Source organism: Phyllopteryx taeniolatus, chromosome 3, assembly GCF_024500385.1.
Source record: "Phyllopteryx taeniolatus isolate TA_2022b chromosome 3, UOR_Ptae_1.2, whole genome shotgun sequence".
Classification (NCBI taxonomy): Eukaryota; Metazoa; Chordata; class Actinopteri; order Syngnathiformes; family Syngnathidae; genus Phyllopteryx; species Phyllopteryx taeniolatus.
The window spans coordinates 10,424,632-10,444,189 of NC_084504.1; the positions used below are offsets into that span (position 1 = coordinate 10,424,632).

General features: G+C 39.6%; 1 protein-coding gene and 1 long non-coding RNA gene across 5 annotated transcripts in view; one reads left to right on the plus strand and one right to left on the minus strand.

Moving 5' to 3' along the window:
• Positions 1-350: 350 nt before the first annotated feature.
• LOC133474853 (uncharacterized) lies at positions 351-2,035 on the plus strand. Its single transcript, XR_009787645.1, has 3 exons — positions 351-1,152; positions 1,275-1,398; positions 1,543-2,035. It is a non-coding gene; the product is annotated as an uncharacterized LOC133474853 (long non-coding RNA).
• A 1,537-nt stretch (positions 2,036-3,572) lies between these two features.
• Positions 3,573-19,558, minus strand: part of slc39a14 (solute carrier family 39 member 14) — a 32,556-nt gene continuing 16,570 nt past the window's right edge. For 3 of the 4 annotated variants that reach the window (XM_061766940.1, XM_061766939.1, XM_061766941.1), the window contains exons 5-9: positions 13,079-13,201; positions 10,345-10,515; positions 9,268-9,505; positions 8,187-8,371; positions 3,573-6,167 (exon numbers count right to left, since the gene is read on the minus strand). In XM_061766940.1, the coding sequence (XP_061622924.1) occupies positions 6,015-6,167; positions 8,187-8,371; positions 9,268-9,505; positions 10,345-10,515; positions 13,079-13,201 (870 nt within the window). In that variant the 3' untranslated portion in view covers positions 3,573-6,014. Of the gene's footprint in view, positions 6,168-8,186; positions 8,372-9,267; positions 9,506-10,344; positions 10,516-13,078; positions 13,202-15,292; positions 15,463-19,558 lie in introns of all 4 variants that reach the window. The other variant, XM_061766938.1, reaches the window with a different exon arrangement.

The window sequence follows — 19,558 nt, forward strand, 5'->3', positions numbered from 1 at the left end:
GTTCGGAAACTGGAATTGAAATTTGTCAAAAAGTCAACCACAGCAAATAGAGTGTGAATGTTATTGAGGTCCTTACTGATGATTTCAGAAAAGTGTTGCTGTCTAGCCCTGACTAATTCTTGGTTAAAATTACAAAGACTTTGCCTGTAGAGGTCATAGTCAATTAATTAAAAAATTATTTTGTTTTTCTCCACTTACGTTCTGCTTTCCTACACTTTGATTTAGAGGTCTTTACCATCATTGTGCTCCACCACAGTGTTCTAGGTCACCTCAAGATTGTTTTAGTTTTAATAGGAGCAACAGTATTCATGACATTTGAGATTTTACAGGTGAAATTATCCCAAAATTCGTCAATTGTCTCAGCATTCAGTTTGTGGCACAGCTATGGTCTCCATAAACTTAGTGGCCGTACTTTCATTTATTCATTCATTCATTTATGTACATTTTCTTCATAGACATAGAGGTTGTCTGAACTTTTGGAAGAATCTGTAAATCAAAGAATACACAAAAATGGTCAGAAATAGCCATATCCTTAATGTTAATTGATAGAATTTCAACATCCTTAGAGATGTCCAGGTCTAAGATGTGACCTTCAGTTGAGAGAGGTCAAATGTGTCTAGTATAGCAGAGAGTTATTTAGATTTTTTTCCATGTTATTGTCAACATGAATGTTAAAGTCTCCTGTTATGACAAAATAGTTGTACAGATAACTGACAGCAGTTCTGAAAAATTCTGCATAAAAAAGCCTATACGGGCTCGCTGTTCAGAGCGTCCATAGCTCAACGTGCGGGGGTGTGTCGGCAACTCTTATTTTTATGTGATGGTTCGGTCCAATCGGGTTAGACCACGTTGCACAGTGTAGTGATGGGATGAACAACATTGGTGCGTCAGCACTGTGCCGAGTGCACAAGAGTGAAACCCCGTATTGGTGCGCGTATCGCTTTAAGAAAAAAATCATGTGACCAATCCAGGACGTGTGTCATTTGGATGTGCCGCGCCAAATTGTGTATATAAGGAAACAAACTGTGTTGACATGTTGTGGATTTGTTGGATGGAGTTTTGCTTGCCCTCACATTGTTCCACTGACTTCATGGATCGTTCCAAGAAGTTCTCCCCAGTCTGAATAATTTTGATCTTGTGACGCCAAATAAGGTCAATCATTTTCTCCTTTGGGCATTGTTTACTGTTATTTTTTTAATTAAATATGTTTGTACTCTTTTCTGGTCAGAGGTTTGAATTGTTTTCAGATGAATTAAATTTTTATTTTATTGTAGGTGAAGTGTCGGCTCTGCTCCACAGCGCTATCTTACATCAATAAGAGCGCTTCATCAGTGCTGAGGCATTATAGAGCTCGGCATGGCATTGAAGAATTGGCAGATACTCGTGTGAGTACCCCAGGTATGTTGAAATTCTCACAAAAAATTTTAATTTTCAAAAATAGTTTATTACACACAAAAGGCTTTGTATGACTCTGTAATATTGTTTGTAAAACTTACAGTCCTTTAATGCACTTTTAACAAAATATTTCCTTTTGGCTTGCAGTTCCTAACAAGCAAGCAGTGGCTGAGGCTGTGGTCAATATGATCATCAAAGACTGTCAGCCACTCACCATTGTTGAAAATGAGGGATTCAGGGAGCTCCTGAAACTTATCAACTCGCTCTTAAATTTTTATGCTCACCATCTTCATCTGTACCCTGTGAATGAGTTTTTTTCTAAGGCAGGGGAACTGGTGTCTAAGAGGAGAAATCGCCTTGAAGCAAAGACACTTCAAAAACCTTTGTTCCTCAATAAAAATGCATAAATAAATTTTTAGTCTTTTATTTCATATGACTGAACACTTAAGTTAACAAAATTCTATACATAAGTTAAAAAATTAACAGAATTTTATTAGACAAATTTGCTATATTTTACATACCAACTAATTTTAGCATTTACACAAACAAGGTTTTAAGCAAATTTGAAACTCTTCTCAAAAAACACTCAGCAAACAAATTGAGTAACTGAAATTATACAATCACGAGAGGATATGTTAAGTAAAGGACTAGCGATTAAATACACAGGCTGATGTTGGGTTTGCAGCGTGTAAGCGTTTCCATTTTATTTTAATTTTGCTGATTTGCAATGATTTTAGAATTACTGCAAGGGTCACTATTGAGTGACCAACAGTGTCAATACAGTGCCGACACAGTTTGCGTAGTGTGTCAATACACTCCTTGAGGTATCATCATCCCATCACTATGCATTAGAGTTGTTTGCTCCAAACACTAAATAATTTCAGAGGGGGAAACATTTGATATGAATACAAACTTAATATTGAAATAAACCCTAAGATTATAGAAATAATTACAGAGAGACCGTTTTCCTTTTTGTTTTCACCTAGTAAGAAAGAATGGCTAACTTTAAAAGTAGATATTGTATATAATATATATATATATAAAGCCTACAATTTATTGAGAATTTGTGCTTCCCTTTTATGCTAAATCCGTCTTTAAGACGTACTAGTGATAAGTGTTTAATTTTACTCAGTAATGTAATTCTCAGGTCATGATAAATTGATAAAGAAATGTTGCCAATGACCATATAGTATGCAGTACGGACGAGACAGAATGGTAGATTGCTAACGGTTATTAGCTGCTAAATTGTTGATAAACTGTGCCTGTGCGCTTCTAACATGTTCCTAGCATAATGTTACAACATTACTAATTCCTACTACAGCATTGACAGCATGTATGATAGATACTTGCACTTCCCTGAGGTGATCAAAAATTGAATCTCGCAATCTTGTCGCTGGCTCTGCTCAGTGTGACAGGAAAAAAAAAGTCACATCTGGGCGTATTAGCTGTCACTTAAAACAAATTAGCCAATGAGGACGCATTCCTCATAAAGCCCGCCCACCTAGTCCAGTTTAGATGCGCTTGGGCCCAGAAAAGCCGGCAGCGTTTCTGGGTGTTGTTCATAAATGACTTTTGCTTTGCATAGTAGACTTTCAAGTTGCACTTACGGATGTAGCGCCAAACTGTATTTACTGACATTAGTTTTCTAAAGTGTTCCTGAGCCCATGTGGTGATATCCTTTACACACTGATGTCGGTTTTTGACACCTGAGGGATCGAAGGTCACGGGCATTCAATGTTGGTTTTCGGCCTTGCCGCTTGCATGCAGTGATTTCTCCAGATTCTCTGAACCTTTTGATTATACTAGGGACAATAGATGATAAAATCCCCAAATTCCGACTGGTTAGCACATCAGTCTCACAGACCTGAGGACCGGGGTTCAAATCCTGGCCTCGCCTGTGTGGAGTTTGCATTTTCTCTCCATGCCTGCGTGGGTTTCCTCCCACATTCCAAAAACATGCATGGTAGGTTAATTGAAGACTTTAAATTGCCCATCAGTGTGAATTAGACTGCAAATAGTTGTTTGTTTATATGTGCCCTGCGATTGACTGGCAATCAGTTCAGGGTGTACCCCGCCTCCCGCCCGAAAAATAGCTGGGATAGGCTCCAGCACGCCCGCGACCCTTGTAAGGATAAGCAGTACAGAAAATGGACAGATGGATGGATGGATGAGACACATTCATGGAAAATCTTTTATTGGTCAAGTATAAAGTCATCTTATAGCACACAGTCATGATTTTCTTGAAAAATGTATATTTTATTCGTATCTAGAAAACTCAAAAAGAATTGGGGGGGGGGGCACACCGAAAGGATTTGGTGTCTTCTAAATGTTGCATGGTCGCAAATGTGAACAATCAATTCAGTTGATTGGAATTCACAGTAACACCATCAAAGTGTGTGGCAGGCCTGCTTACACACGTCGTTTTGAACCATTTCAACATTACAGGATACAAAAAAAATAAAAGAGAATGTCCTGCTTACATGGCTGTTGTAGAAAGCATACAAGAAGCAATAAATAATCTCCCATGAACACTTTCCGTGTCAAGCTGCAGCAAAGATAGCGCTGAGCTCATCATCCATTTACTACCTTAATGCCACTTTCCATGCTGATAAATCATACTGCATCTTCTTTACATGATATAAAATACGTTATGCTGCAGCTAAAGTATGTAACGGCATCAGTAACTCTCTGGAAATAAACCTTGTCAATCACACAGGCCAGTAAACACTGAACAAACAAAAAAACTACATAAAAGTGACAAAAAAAGTGTCTTCGCATCGAGTCTAAGTCCAATAAATACATAATTTGAAGAATTTGAATTGAAGATTCTAAATTGCCCGTATGTGTGAATGTGAGTGTGAATGATTGTTTGTCGATGTGTGCCCTGCAATTGGCTGGCAACCAGTCAGGGTGTACCCCACCTCTTGCCCAAAGTCAGCTGAGGTAGGCGCCAACACACCCGCGACCCTAGTGAGGATAAGCGGGTCAGAAAATGGATGGATGGAAAAGCATTTGAACCATTTGGCCACTGTCCATGTTTACCAGACGGACATTTATTGAAGATGGACGCAATGTTGGGCCACTGATAAACGTTACCAAAATTGACAGAGGAGCGTATGTAAGTGATTTTAAGACACTCTTAGATGTGTAATGTACATATAAAAGGATGCTTGCTGAATGGTAGTTAAGGGGTATTACCTAAAATGTTAATCACTAGCGAGCTAATGCTAATCACGAATGCTAACCGTTTAGCAAAGGCTGATTTTGTTGTCTCAAATTCTGTGCAGTTTATACCATACACTCAGTACCAACATATGCAGTTTAAGGACAGAAGTCAAGCCCTCATAAATGAGAATAAAATGCATGTTTGTAGTTAAAAAAATAAATAAATTAAAACTCATTTAGTCGACAAAATATCTAGAGGATAATCGATTGCAAAAAGATGCGATCATGACAGCCCTACTGATATATTTTCCAAATTCATTTCTATGGCATTCACATCTCAGGAAAACTCCACGCTCCAGGAAATAGAGTGACATTGGTTGTGTCACAGCTTAGAAGTCATTACAGGAGAATGCGCGTCACTGGAAGGTATGAAAGCCAGGCGCATACAAAAAAAGGTCTTAGCACAAATGGGAGAATATGGCCCCAAATGAATGGGTACCTCACATGAGTTCAAATTTTAATTCATTCATTAATAACGTAATGGGAGTAAACTAATTACATAAATCTGATGATATTAAATTGTCTATTATCATTATTGTCTGTTTAAAATCATATGAATTATAAAGTATTATATTAATTACAACGAGGTAATATATTTCATTTTCACAATAATCATAAATTAACTGATATTTACAGCATAATTATGAATACAAATGAATGAATTACGGGTAATTTTGTAATTTAGTAAATTGTCCATTATTATTGTTTATAATATAATAAATGTTATTAATCAATAATTGTGATGATTATCAATTACAATTAATATAAAAAATATTATTGTATATTGTAAATTTTTCCGTTAATTTGATGGGGGAAATTAATAAATAGGTTAAATGGGCTGCAAATTGTAATTCATTAAATGGACAAGCACATGAATTGTTTAAATTTGAATGAATTCAGATTTCAAATGGCATATTTACTTAATTTTGGCATCCATATAAACAGCTGGTGAAAACACGCAAATACACGTACGTACACGCGCACACAGTGTAGCTGAGAATGACATCAAATCCAAGTTGATATTGCTTTGATACCGCTATTAGCATTAGCTGCTAAGACATTCAACCTTTTAAAAGTAGAATTAAGAAGCGATGAGGAGAAACCTTTCAAATATTTGGGTGACGCCGTCGCTTTAAATTCTTAACCTATCCTCCGTTATTCGCTGACAAACAAACAGAAAAAGCTTTAGTGTAGTTTTAGCAATGGGAGAGGAGCTGATGCATCTCCTCTTCATCACGTAGGGGGAAAAAAAGGCTTATTTGGTTTGATTTGAAACCCAAGACGAAGAAGAAAAGAAGAAGAACTTAGCAGTAACCAGACCGTTTGCTCTCGTCACTTTCTGAAAGTTCGCCATTGTCAGTTAGTCACATGAAATCCGGGAGCCAAAATAGCGGCTAAACCAGCTGGATCTCTCCAGAGTAAGTGGTGAGCAGCAGCATGATGGCGAAGCCCGTCAACAGGCCGGCGTTCTGGATGGCGAACGTGAGCAGGAAGCTGCTGCCACCGGCGTCTTCCTCCTCGCGACTCACCTCGTTCATCTCGGGGAACTGCGAAAAAAAAAATAGAGACGCACACAAATTCACTCGTTTAGAGTGACTGGATGATTTTGTTTTCTCTTTTTCTGAGTGCGTAGATTATTTGGTCTACACTCGTTCCAGATGACGACAAATTATTTTGTTTACACTTTTTCCAGGTGTAACTCTGGATTATTCTGACTACACCCTTTTTATTGCAGAGCAACTGGGTTATTCTTTCTAGGTATGACTCTGGATTATTTAGATTTTTTAGGAGTGACTCTGGATTATTTTGACTTTACTTTATTCTTTTAGAAGACCCTTTTTTCCTGAGTGACTGATTTAGTTTGTCTTCCCCGTTCCTGTGTTTTATTTTGTGAACACTCTTTCAAGGAGTGAATCTGGATTATTTGGTCTAAAATCTTTGTTGAAGTGACTCTGTACACTTTTTCCAGGTGTGACTCCGGATCGTATACACTCTTTCTAGAAAAGACTATTATTTTGTCGACACTGCTTCAAGAAATTATTGCATGATTTAGTCTACAATCTTTCCAGGTCTGACTCAGTATTTTTTCAATTACCGTATTTTCACGACCATAAGGCGCACTGTATTAAAAGGCGCAGTCTCAGTTACGAGTCTATTTCTGTGTTTAACACATACATAAGGCGCACCGTATTATTGGGCGCAGGCATGGTAAAACATACGCCATCTTAAAACATGTGGTAGCATGCATGCCGCTAAAACAATGTTTTTAAATAGGCAGCGGGAACAAAACTGAGTTGGGTTGTACTTTATTGAAGTATTTAACAATGTACTCGCGTTATTTTTTGATCAATCCTCATCCACAAATCCATCAAAGTCCTCATGTTCTGTATCCGAAATGAACAGCTGTTCTCCATCAAACACGCCAGGTTCCCTCCCATCGTTGTCAGAGTCAGTCTCGTTGCCGTGCGACTCCTCAGAAATGATGCCGGCTTTTACGAAAGTCCGAACAACAGCGCAAGCAGACACGTCAGCCCGAGCATCCACAATCCATTCACAAATTGTGGCGTGACTCGCCTGGCGCTGCCACCTAGTTTTAGTAAAGCTGTGTTCGCCATCTGCCATCCATGGCTCCCATGCCGCTCGCAACTTCACTTTGAACGCCCTGTTTACACCGATGCCCAGCGGTTGGAGTTCATTAATCCATTGCTCGAGTTGGTCTTCCAACTCGGGCCACCTCGCCTAGTTTCCGCAGAAACTCAGCTTTGTCTTCTTGACTTGGCGAAGGTCGTTTTCCTGCTTCTTCCACTTGCAAACCATGGATTCGTTGATCTTGAATTCTCTCGCGGCTGCTTGATTCCCAGGTTCCTCCGCGTAACTGATAACTTGCAGTTTAAACTGTGCTTCGTAAGCATGTCTCTTCGTAGGTGCCGTTTTCGACTGCGGTCAACCCAGCCTCCACTCGTAAAGTAGCAGTCAAGCCAGCTGCCCCTAATTTTGTTCATACTAGGCATTACGGTAATAGGTCGCCAACTCGTGGCGAAAGTCACCTTCAAAATAAAAGCTTCACAATAATTATTATAAGGCGCCCCGTCCATTTTTTTTTAGAAGATTTAAGACTTTTAAGTGCGCCTTATGGTCGTGAAAATGCGGTACACTCATTTTAGGTGCGTCTCCTGCTTAATATTATTATTATTTTTTTTTTATAGAAGTGACACTGGATTAGTTGTTCGACAATCTTAGTTAACAATATCTCTGGGAAATTTTGTCTATGCTCTTTCCAGGTATGTATAAATTATTTCATCTACACCCTTTTTTAAGGTTCGATTTTAAATTTCAGATTCAGACTTTGTTAGAGTGACTGGATTATTTAGTCTCCACTCTCTCGAGGAACAACAGTGGATTATTTCCTACTACACATTTTTGAGAAGTTTTTTTTTTTGTCTCCCGTGTTTCGAGATTGGACTATCTAGTCAAGTCTACCCCATTTCTTTTTTAGCAGTGACTCTGGATTGTTCCATCAACAGAGAGCAGAGATTATTACAAAAATCTGTGAAATCGGTACTGACCATGTCCGCCAGAGAAATGTAGAGGAACATCCCCCCCGCCAAGGCGAAGATCCAGTTGGGGGAGAAGCTGTTTCCGGCCAGGATGCCAAAGGCCATCCCCAGGTAGCAGCAGCAAGCCGACACAAAGTTGAAGAAGAGCGCCTGCTGGATGCTCATGCCAGCATTCAACAGGATTACAAAATCACCTGGAGGACGGTGAGAGTATGCCTCAAAATTGGCAAAAACAGTTAATAATGAAGTGATTTAATCTAGTCCGATTTAGATGCAGCTCAAAACTGGTCTAAATCAACAAATTGGAAATAGCATCTGAAAAATGTTTGTTATACAACAGGGAGTTTTGATGAATGCAGTATTACCGTTGCTGATAGAATAGTCCCAGATTCGACAGAGGTATGGAATCTTTTTAAAACGGAACTACTGAACTACTGAAAAAGTGCATCTGAAAGTGTGTCTTTTTAGAAGATGAAGATTGCCTGTTTTTTCGTACAAACTAACTCATGTAGACTTAATCTTCAACCCTTAGTTCATCGCCGGATTGTGTTTGTTCTGGTAAAATATTCCTATTTTAGCTGAACTTCGCTCAATTTTTTAATTTACAGTATATTATTGTCATCATTGCTGTCATCATGGAAGTCCTGCTGATGTAGATATGGTTATTGTTGTGCCCATTGTTCTCTTGTCCTTCTCCTGGTGGCTCAATCCCTCTTTCTTGTTTTCTCTCTCCAGCTACCCAGCTTCCCTCAAATTTGTCTCTCTAACTCAACCCAACCGACCGAGACAGACTGTCACCCCACAGAGCCTATGTTCTGCTCCAGGTTTCTAGCTTGGAGGGACTTTTTCCTTGCCTCTATTGACATTCAAGATTTAATTTCCTAAATTAGACATTAGGAGTTTTTTTCTCAGTAACATAGTCGTTCCACTTTGGAATAATCTGAGCAGTGATATTGTTAATGGTCCCTCCCGTGCACAATTCTTTGAGGCTGCATGGCTCAACTGGCTTTAATCAAATGCATGAGGTTGAATGTTAGTCCAGATAATGGCCCACCTTAATCCCCGCTGGTCAATCCGTAATGTTACTCACCAAGCTCGTGGGGAAACTCCTCACACAAAATTGCCACAGATGTGCTGATGCCCTGAAAGACTGAGGCAGTGAAGGAGGCGCCGATGGCCAGCCCATCGATGAAGTTGTGCAGACCATCGCTCAATGTGATCATCCAGGCTAGTGTGCCAATGTCAGAGTACGGCGTTCCTTTAAGCCAATAGCAGCTGCCGCCGCTCCTGCTGGCACGCCCCCCGCCACCATCCACACTCTGCGAGTCCTGAAAATGAGGGATTAAAAGAAGCATCTTTAAAGGACTGACGGTGGTGTGATTGTTGATTGTTTTGTCTAAACTCTTTATGAGTGACTCTGGATAACGATCTATTATTTCTAGGAGTGACTGAATTATTTTGTCTTCACTTTTTTTAGGAGGGACTGGATTATTTTTAGGAATGACCCTGGATCTGGACCGACATGCGTGCAACTCTGGATTATATCATCTCCATTCTTTAAAAAAAAAATCTCCGGATTATTTGGTCTACACTTTCTTCGGGTGTCACTCAGGATTATTTCAACTACCCGGCCACCCTGTTTGTGTCTGAATTATTTGTCTACACTTCTTCCAAGGGGGATTTGAGATCTATTTTTCTACACTCTAGTAGTGACTGAATTATTTTTTCCTACACTTTTTAGGAATGACTCTGGATTATTTCCTCTACACATTTTCTAGAAGTGACTCTGGATTATTTGGTCTACATTCTTTCCAGGAGTGATTCTGGATTATTTTGTCTACTATTTTACTTGCTGTGACTAGGGAACATTTCATCCTTAGTATTTCCATGAGTAATTTTTGATTATTTGGTTCCAGGAGTGACTGGTCTTTTTTTGTGTACACTCCTTCCAGGAGTGACTCTGAATTATTTTGTCTACAGTCTTTATGGAAGTGACTCTGTATTTTTTTTTTTTTTTCCAGTGACTGGATTATTATAGATTTGTTTTAGGAGTGAGTGAATGGATTATTTTGTCTGCACTAGGCAAAGCCTGAGAGAAAGCACAAATGTTCATGCGAGTCTTAAATGCAAAAAAAAAAAAAAGCAGTTGTAGAATTTGTACCGGTACCTGCGGTGTCTGTGAGGGCCTCAGCATGAGCTCGCCCTCACCGGTGTCCATTTTGCCCACAGCATGGCTGCCGCTCATCTCCCCATTCTGCTGCACCTTCTCACCCTCCTCCATGTCTCTGTCGGGTGCAGAGTAGTGCTCAGCGCTGGAGTAATGGCTGTGGCCGTGACCCTGATAGGCGGACAATCAGTCATCAGACAAGAGAAGAACCTCCATTAATCTGGATTATTTCATTTACACTCTTTTAAAGTTTGACTCTCAATTATTTTGTCTACACTGTGATTCTGGATTCTTCCATCGACACTCTATCTGTGCCTGGAATACTTTGTTCCTTCTCTCCCCCCCCCCCCCCCCCCCCCAAAGTTACCTTCATTCTTTCTAGGGGTGATTGTATTAACATCTTTTTTTTAAGTGATGTTAGATAATTTCATCTCCACACATCCTTGGAGTGACTGAATTATTTTCTCCACACTCACTCTGTGCAACTCTGGATTATTTTGTCTAAATATTGTTGAAGTGACTGGATTATTTTGGCTACAAACTTCCTAGGAATGACTTTAAATTTTGTTCAGGAATATTTTCTCTATGCTTTCCTTTTCAGAAGTGATTCTGGATTACTTTTTTTTGGGGGGGGGGGATTGCATTATTTAATAAAAACACTTTTTTGAAATATCTGGACTATTTTATCGAAACTGTTTCTAGAGGTGACTCTGGACTATTTTGTCCACACTTTTTTAGGAGTGACTCTGGATTATATTGTCTAGACTCTTTCTAGGGGTGACCGGATCAATTTGTGTACCTTCTTTCCAGTAGTGACATGGAATAATTTTTTTCTACACTCTTCAGTAATTACTGGATTATTTTGAGTAAACATTTCTAAGAACTGACTGCATTATATAATACACACCTTGTAGGAGTGACTTTTTCCACCCTACTCTTTCCAGAGGTGACGGTGTTTTACTTTGTGTACGCTCGTTCTGGGAGTGACTGGAGATGTGATTACAGTGCTAGTGGATTAGCAGGTCTATGTGTCCTGGGTTAATTAGTCTACAAATATTCTTTCTACTACTACAAGTTTTGGAAGTGTTAATATTTTTCGAACTAAAATGAAGAAACCTCGAGTGAGAGAAAACAAATACTTTCCATCATCTGACTTCACCAAAGCCCTCCTCTGTTTGGAGAAATAATTCATTTTCCTTTTATTCCTCTCTGGCCACATTTGCTACGTTTTTCATCAACTTCACTCAAAGTTTGCCACTTAAAGTTAATCAGATAGTAGTATATTGGGCATATCTGTCACGCAGTGAGTGCATTGAGCAAAAGCACCCTGTATGTAACGTTATGTGTACTTGTCACCTTCATAATAAGAAAGCCACACATTAGACGGTACTCTTAATTAACAGAGACTCCCCGAAGGTAGGGTTGGGCATCGAGAATTAAGAACCAATTGGAACCGGGATTAAACATTCTGGTTCTCCCGGAATCGTTCAAATTAAAAAAGTTTCAAGTTTCAAAGCCTGCAGTCCGCCGACCCCGAAGAAGAAAGTGGTGAAAACCAACATAGGAGCGGTGAAAACCAACGAAGAATAACGCGCACGAAGACGTGCTTGTGCGCAATGGCACCGGTGAACGAAAGTGTTAACTATGTTAAAATAAATGACCAGTCACTTCAGTGCAACACGTGTATTAAGATTATATTGTGCAAAGGAGGCTTTCACGATGTGTAGAAGTCTGACGCACTTGCTCCCGCTCTAAGCCTCAACATACAGCGTGCGGAACTTCAGTCAAGTCAATTGGGTGAGTGAAACAATAAAATATGACTATGACAATAATGAGGCAGCTAACATGTTAAACGCTGGGTTGCACTCTTGCACTGATGAGTTTTAGTGTTTATTTTAGTCTTCAAACCAACGTAAGAGCTGATGACAGAAACAAAACTAAAATATAAATGACTTCACCCTACTGAAAAGAAAGTAGAAACAGTCGCATCAGAAGCTTAACATTGAGCTAAAACCAAAAAGGTCAAACTAACAACTTTACATCACAATGAATTGGGACAAAATTCGTTGTCTCACAGTATCACAAACACTAACCTTGTGTTTCATCAGTGGGTAGGTAAAGGAATCAATGTTTTACAGAGCATTTGGTTCCATTGATCACTCTTTTTCTTGCCTTTCGTTTTTACCGGTGTCATGTGAAGTTATTTTTTGTGCCAAAATGCTGAGTTCCAGTTCATGCCCTTCAAAATAATGCTTGCACATAAACCATTTGACCTGATAAAACAGTCGCAAAGAACTATTTTAACAATGCTATGTGTCATATATGCCCCTGCGTGCGTGCGTCTCCACGACAGTCTCCGCGGTGAAACTGTGATTCGCAGTTTTGCTTTTCAACGTGTTTTTTGAAGTGTGAAATGAGAATTTTAACTCACAAACCGCGATGCAAGACCGCTTAATTCAACCCCTGTATTGAGGTGAGATGTTCACATTGTCGTGCTGGCAACCAGTCAAGGGTTTACCCTGTCTCTTGCCCTAAACTACCTGGGATAGGCTCCGGCTCACCTGCCACCCTAATGAGCACAAGCGCTACGGAAAATGTACTCGGAGAAACATAGGCCAAACACAAAACTAGAACCCAGAACCTGCAAACTGCGAGGCCGACGTGCTAACCACTCTACAACTTGTGCAGCCTCTAAATGACTGTTATCCAGTAAATATAACTTAACGTCACTCACCGTGTGCTTCTGCTTGAGGAGCATCTTGAGGATTTTCTCGGTGAAGAAGAAGAGGTAAAAGCCTCCAAACACCATCGCAGACTTCGACACGTAGAAGTTGACCATAGGATCAAAGCCAAAGGCCTGACATACGGAAAGAAAAACAAAAAGCGTATTGTCAACACGCCAACACCACATGTTTGGTGACAAGCAAAAGTGACTCCAGTGTGATGTAGGACAATTGTCACGGCCACTACTCTTTCAAAGCTACATGACTATCTTTAAACAACTGTGAACGAGTATTATTCATCCTGCTAAATTTGGTCTAAAGCCACTAAGAGGTACAGTACAGTTCAGTTCAGTTGGTCATGGTATGTTGTGAGACTCACTATAGGCCATTCAAACCGTGCCGGGCATCCACCTCCTATTCTCACACTGCTCTAAAAGCATGAGTGTGCCCTCAATTTATTATAAAAAGATGGATTACTGCAACTTTCCTGAATTTGAGAATTATTTCTGGCCGTGCTGTTTCGTTCTTTTGTGCAAGTTGGAGGTTTTCATTAATAATTGGTGAGAGAAGCAGTCGCATTAATTACATGACACTCAACGTTGCATGTGTGTGTGCCACTGAGTGACATGGACTTTTGTTTAATTTGTGGATCATTTTGAGTCATTCTGTTTATTTATCTTGTGCGATATGGCGTTCATAATGAATAGCTGGCGAGAGGCGTGACTGTATTATATGACATTGCAGGCAGTTATGTGCCCGTGTGTGAACGAGCATGCTGTGAACTTTTTGAACTTGTCGATTATTTTGAGTCGTTCTGTTAAATAGTGTGTAAGGTGGTCATCTACTGCTGTGGACATTTATACTCGTCAACTGGAATCTAACCGTTTACTGCCACCAATGAATATATTCAGACTTTTTTCAACTGGCAGGTATGGAATAGGGTCTCGCCCAGCTTGTCTGTGAAATTCCGGTTTGTAAACAACTGTAATGACTAACAGATCCCTGTAGTTGGAGACATTTGATCACTTTGGATTTGAGATCAGCACAGCTTTTAGTTGAAGATAAAGATTATGCAGTGAATCTATGCTTCTCACATCGATTATGAGGTATAGAAATCAACACGGAGGTCGGACAATTTTAGGCATCTCACTCTCGAACACAGTATGTACAGTATATGTATAATATAAACAGTGTTTGTGTCGGTAGGGTGTAGAAAGTTTGTGTCATGATTGGCGAACGCCATGTAAAAATGCTACTGATGGTATTTCTTACTTCTGTATCTGTAAATAAATTATTTTAACATCAAAATCCCCTTTTCAGGCTTTTTTTTTTTTTTTAAGTGTGAAGTAAAAAGCAAAAATATAAGCGTCAAAATTACTGCTCTGTTTCACATGGTTCTTTTCACAAAATGCTTTTTTGGTCAGAAACCAGTGCATGTTCAACTGCTAATTACGAAACAACGAAAAAACTGGAATAACTTTTCTGATGAAAAAAAAGGGTTTCTTTTGGTAGTTTTGGTGTTCATATTGTCACAGAACACAATATTCTATGGGTCTTGAAAAATCCGTCAAGATGCTCTAAAATGCCTGGCGCTAAGATAACCTTTATGAAGATAAGCATATGGAGGAAAATAACAGGGCAATATGGGGAACTACGCTTTGAAAACGGCTGGCAATGATTGAGTTAATAACTAGCGAGAGGAGCCATTGCATTAATTACATTACACATATAAACTGCACACAAGAGTTAAACAACTAACGATTTTTTTGTAGTTGACTACAATGTGATGAAAGTTGAGTCAAAGTTGATTGATTGATGAGGCATTGATATTTTTGGGTGAGTCCTCCGTAAAATGCCGGCTTGAAAGACCAAAGATCAAAAACACGTGATTGGCGGTTAGGCGATTTCAAGCTTTAAATGCCGATGCGAAGTAGTAAACGTCGACCAAGCGATTCAACCCCTAGTTCACACGCAAGTGCCGTCTGCGTGACGTGTATTTTTTTTTGTCTTTAGAATATTTATGTTGTGTTGTTCTGTCACACCAAAACACTGTATGAAACAGATTATTTTGGGGGGAGGAAACATCAGAACTTTGTGTACTGTACCAAAAGATACCAAATGGTACTCCTTGACGGAAATGGGGCTAACTCTTCTTCCACTAGCTGTACTATTAGATTAGCACTGAATGAAGGCTGAGGGCTCAGTTGGTTCTGGTAATCAACTACCTCTGGGATGAGCTGGAAAAGGGCGTTTGAGTACAGCGTGCCGATGGCCAGCGCAATGAAGAAGAGTAGCAGACGCTTGTAAAAGGTTTTCTTCATGAAGGGCACCACGCAGGCCCCCAACAGCGAGCACAGCGAGATGAGCGTCACACTCAGGAATCCATAGCCCCACACTGAGCGGCAACCAGAGCAGAGGAGACGAGATGGAGAGGAAAAGGCGAGAGAGAAGAGAGACAGAGGGGTCATTAGTCGAGTGACTTATGTGATTGAATTGGATGAACCCACCACCTTGAGGGGAAACGAGAACAGTGACGGCGGGCAAGTAAACGAGCGACCTTCGCATCCTCAGAGAGACAGCAGGCTTGTTGACCTCTCACTTTATGTTTCAACCCTGCTCATTTATGTTGCTACCAAGGAAAGGAAGGTAAAATTAAACACACACAGATTAGCCCCCTTCACACTGAATCTCAAACAGTGAATGGGGGTTGACATGGGCACAAAAAAAAACAAAAAAAAAATTACAAAAAAAATTACTAGCTTGGATCGGTTACCGGTTTTAAGGTATAATGCGGTGTTTAAAAGTCACAGTTTAAAAACCACTAAACGTTCCATCGGCGGTATGAGCTGTTTTATTTTTTATTTTTAGGACAAGTGGGTCATCAGTGCAGACAAATCCCTCCCCCCTTTCGTCGCTGGTGCGAGCAGTCAGTAAGCCCGATTACCTTTCCCCTTGTTTTGGGAATGTTTCGGGTAGCGCGGCTTGGTAGAGGAACGATATGCAAATTTGGATACGAAAAATTGCTGCTGGAGGAGGCGATACTTCCATTCGGATTACGAGCAGCAGCAATCACTCTTTCACGAATACAAGGTAACGTTAATATATTACCATAACACTGTCTTGAAATGAACATTTGCAACCAGCTACAGGTAGTAAGCTCATCTAAAACTGGTGAATTAGGGGTGTTAAATTATTACAGTGATTGCGATTAATTAATTACAATTATTTTTTAATCGCCGGCACGGTAGCCGACTGGTTAGAGCGTCAGCCTCACAGTTCTGAGGACCCGGGTTCAATCCCCGGCCCCGCCTGTGTGGAGTTTGCATGTTCTCCCCGTGCCTGTGTGGGTTTTCTCCGGGCACTCCGGTTTCCTCCCACACCCCAAAAATATGCATTAATTGGAGACTCTAAATTGCCCGTAGGTGTGAATGTGAGTCCGGATGGTTGTTTGTTTGTATGTGCCCTGCGATTGGCTGGCAACCAGTTCAGGGTGTACCCCGCCTCCTGCCCGATGACGGCTGGGATAGGCTCCAGCACGCCCGCGACCCTAGTGAGGAGAAGCGGCTCAGAAAATGGATGGATGGATGGATCGATGGATATTTATTAATCGTGTTAATCTACTTTTTAATCTATTTACTGTTTTCCTGTAGGTAAGCAAATTGTCCCGTGAGAGACTGCTTGTATTTGTGCTGCTTTGCCTCCCTCTGCTGGCATTTTAGGGGGATTATTTTCGTGTTAAACAAGTCGTCTCTGTGAATGGTAGATTTGCTTCCATACGAAGCAGGTTTAGCGTACCACACTAATGCCTGCACAGCTACCATTAGCAGGAAAGATCTAGCAAGCCATCGCACAACTTTTCGCCAAACGACAAGACCTAGCGTATGAGTAAATCTGCGACCGACAGGCTAATGAAGACTTTTTGATGATGAACAATGTTTTTTTTTCATGTGCCAACTTACAGCAATGTCATTGATATTTTATACATATCTGAAACAGAGGGAAAGCAACAAGTTCAGTCTTCAGTGCTTGTATATTGCTTAGAAAAGCGTTCTTACCGTTTTGAATATATTAAATTTAGCACGTGATGTATAATTTTATTTTTATTTTCTAATCATGTGGAGATTGACAAAATAACAATACTGTATTTCTCCTGGTGGTGGAAACTTAAGTTTAACACTAGTCTGAAAAGCAGTGGAATGTACCGTAAATGGATAGGACTCCATCTGTTTAAATCTGTTAAAAACAATAAATTACATCATAAAAGTCTTTTTTTTGGGTTATATTTATCAATCTTTGGATCTGCCACAATAATATAATCATTTTAATTGAAATTATCTTGAGTTGAGGGGCATTTTAGGTGAGATTTAAAAAGATTGATTGATTAATTATGATCTGTAATTGAACTCTCTTATTTTGTTCTAATTGCTTGACAGCACTAAAATAAATAATATAGACTCGCTACCGAGGCAGATAACTAGCTAACTGGCATGGCTAACGTCAGCTTGTTTCGGCTCTGACGTTACACTTCATGAAGTGAAGAAGAGCAGAGAAATAGCTATACTCATTTTCAATTTCAATTTTAGTGTTGTAGTACATTTTGATTTTAGAAAAATTGTATTGTCTTATTTTACATTTACAAATGTACTCAATATTCTATATCTTGTTTAAAAATATAATAGATTGTGTTAAATGGAATAAAGTTATTTACCCAAACATTTAATAAATAATACATTTTAGCACTGTAATTGGAATACCATGATAGCGAGCTCGGTGATCAGCTGTGTGCATATTTCCTCAATCTACCATGGTGGCAATGTGCGTGATAACAGCCAATCAAAGCAGTTCTTTTCCTGCTCCACTTCCATTTGAAAGTTGTGGGAGTAAAGGCCCGCCGCCCTGTAGTGAAATCGAGACTCCCCGTGCGACTCAACTGTCCTAACAAGGAGTTCCCGACGTCGATTGTGTGGCGGTGTCTCTAAAGCAACATTGAACAACGCTATTAACTAGCCGATGTGAAAGGTATATCGGCGCACTAAAACATTTGTTCATTCATTTGAAGAAGTACCACTCAAGTGATTAGATGGAAAGCACAATCTGTCAGTCACTGCTGCCACTACACGTAGCATTAGTAGTTAGCCACTGCTACCGGCGAGGCCACCAGACCAAAGCAATCAATCAATCATATATACAGACATACAAACACCAAAGGCATGAAAAAGGTGACAAAAAAACATTGTTGGGCCCCTGCAGAAACTTTTTTTTATTTTAACATAAACTAAGCAATCTGGAAAACTGAAGAGTACAATAAAGGAAAAAAAATATATCTTCATGCAGAAAAACATATTTACACCGCTCAAGTACATGGTGATGTACAAATTTAAGATTAAAATTAAATTTGCCTAATTCCTTTGCTTTTTTGTTTTGGCCTCCAACTTGCCTGCTTCAAGCTGTGCCACATGAATAGCATCCTCCTATTTAAGCACTCATTCTGGAAAATAATTGACTAAAATCAGTCTGTTTCAGTTCATTTTTCACTATTACCAACTTCAAAGGCTAATCCTAAATGCATCCTCCAGGAAAATATTAATTACAATATTTTTCTGTTTTTATTGGCCATTTCTGAATTTGAAGTTTGTTCATTCTGTGTTGTGACATAATCCCTAAAATCGCTCTGTTGCTTAATACATGTAACATTAACCTCCGAAAACTAATTAGATAATTGTAGGCGGGTTTCCTAATTAATACAAGATGTACTAGTGGATCAGCTCTTGTCGCCGATATGTGTGCTTCGTGGTTCCGCTGGGACCGTAACCAGGGCCGCGACCCACATAACAAAGCGAAAATACAAAAGACCAGCGCAACAAATACAACACTGGCTGATCTGATCAGCAAAAATGTTGCTTAAACGTAAGAGTAGCAATAGAGGATGTCCGCTCCAGAGGTGGGTAGAGTAGCGAAACATTGTACTCAAGTCAGAGTACTGTTACTTGACAATAATGTGACTCAAGTAAAAGTAAAAAGTAGTCGTCCAAAAAATTACTTGTGTAAAAAGTACACAATGAAATAATTACTCAAGTACTGAGTAAATAGTGAGTAATTTCAGATTTTTTTTAAAATCACAGCATGAATTCAATTTTAAAATAATTACAAAATAAAATGTGAATATGCAAATTCTGATGCTTTGGGTGTGTGTGTATGCAATTTACTGCACAGTGTTTTCTCAAGTTATAAGTGAGATGAAATATCCACATTTGGGCAGACAGTGCCAGACAAATACGACAATACATGAAAGGTGTTGTTTTTGTTTGTCTAAATGTAAACGAGTCGCGCGCCTTTGCATTCATAGTGACGACGACTTTCTCAACATGGCTGCCACTTAGGCACAACGATCAGCCAAGCTGGCTTGTGAAGTTTTAATACCTGTGCCCGGGAAGCCCAATAGAAGACGTTTTGTGAGGTCATGTGACTTTCTTGTGTCATTTGATTGGTGA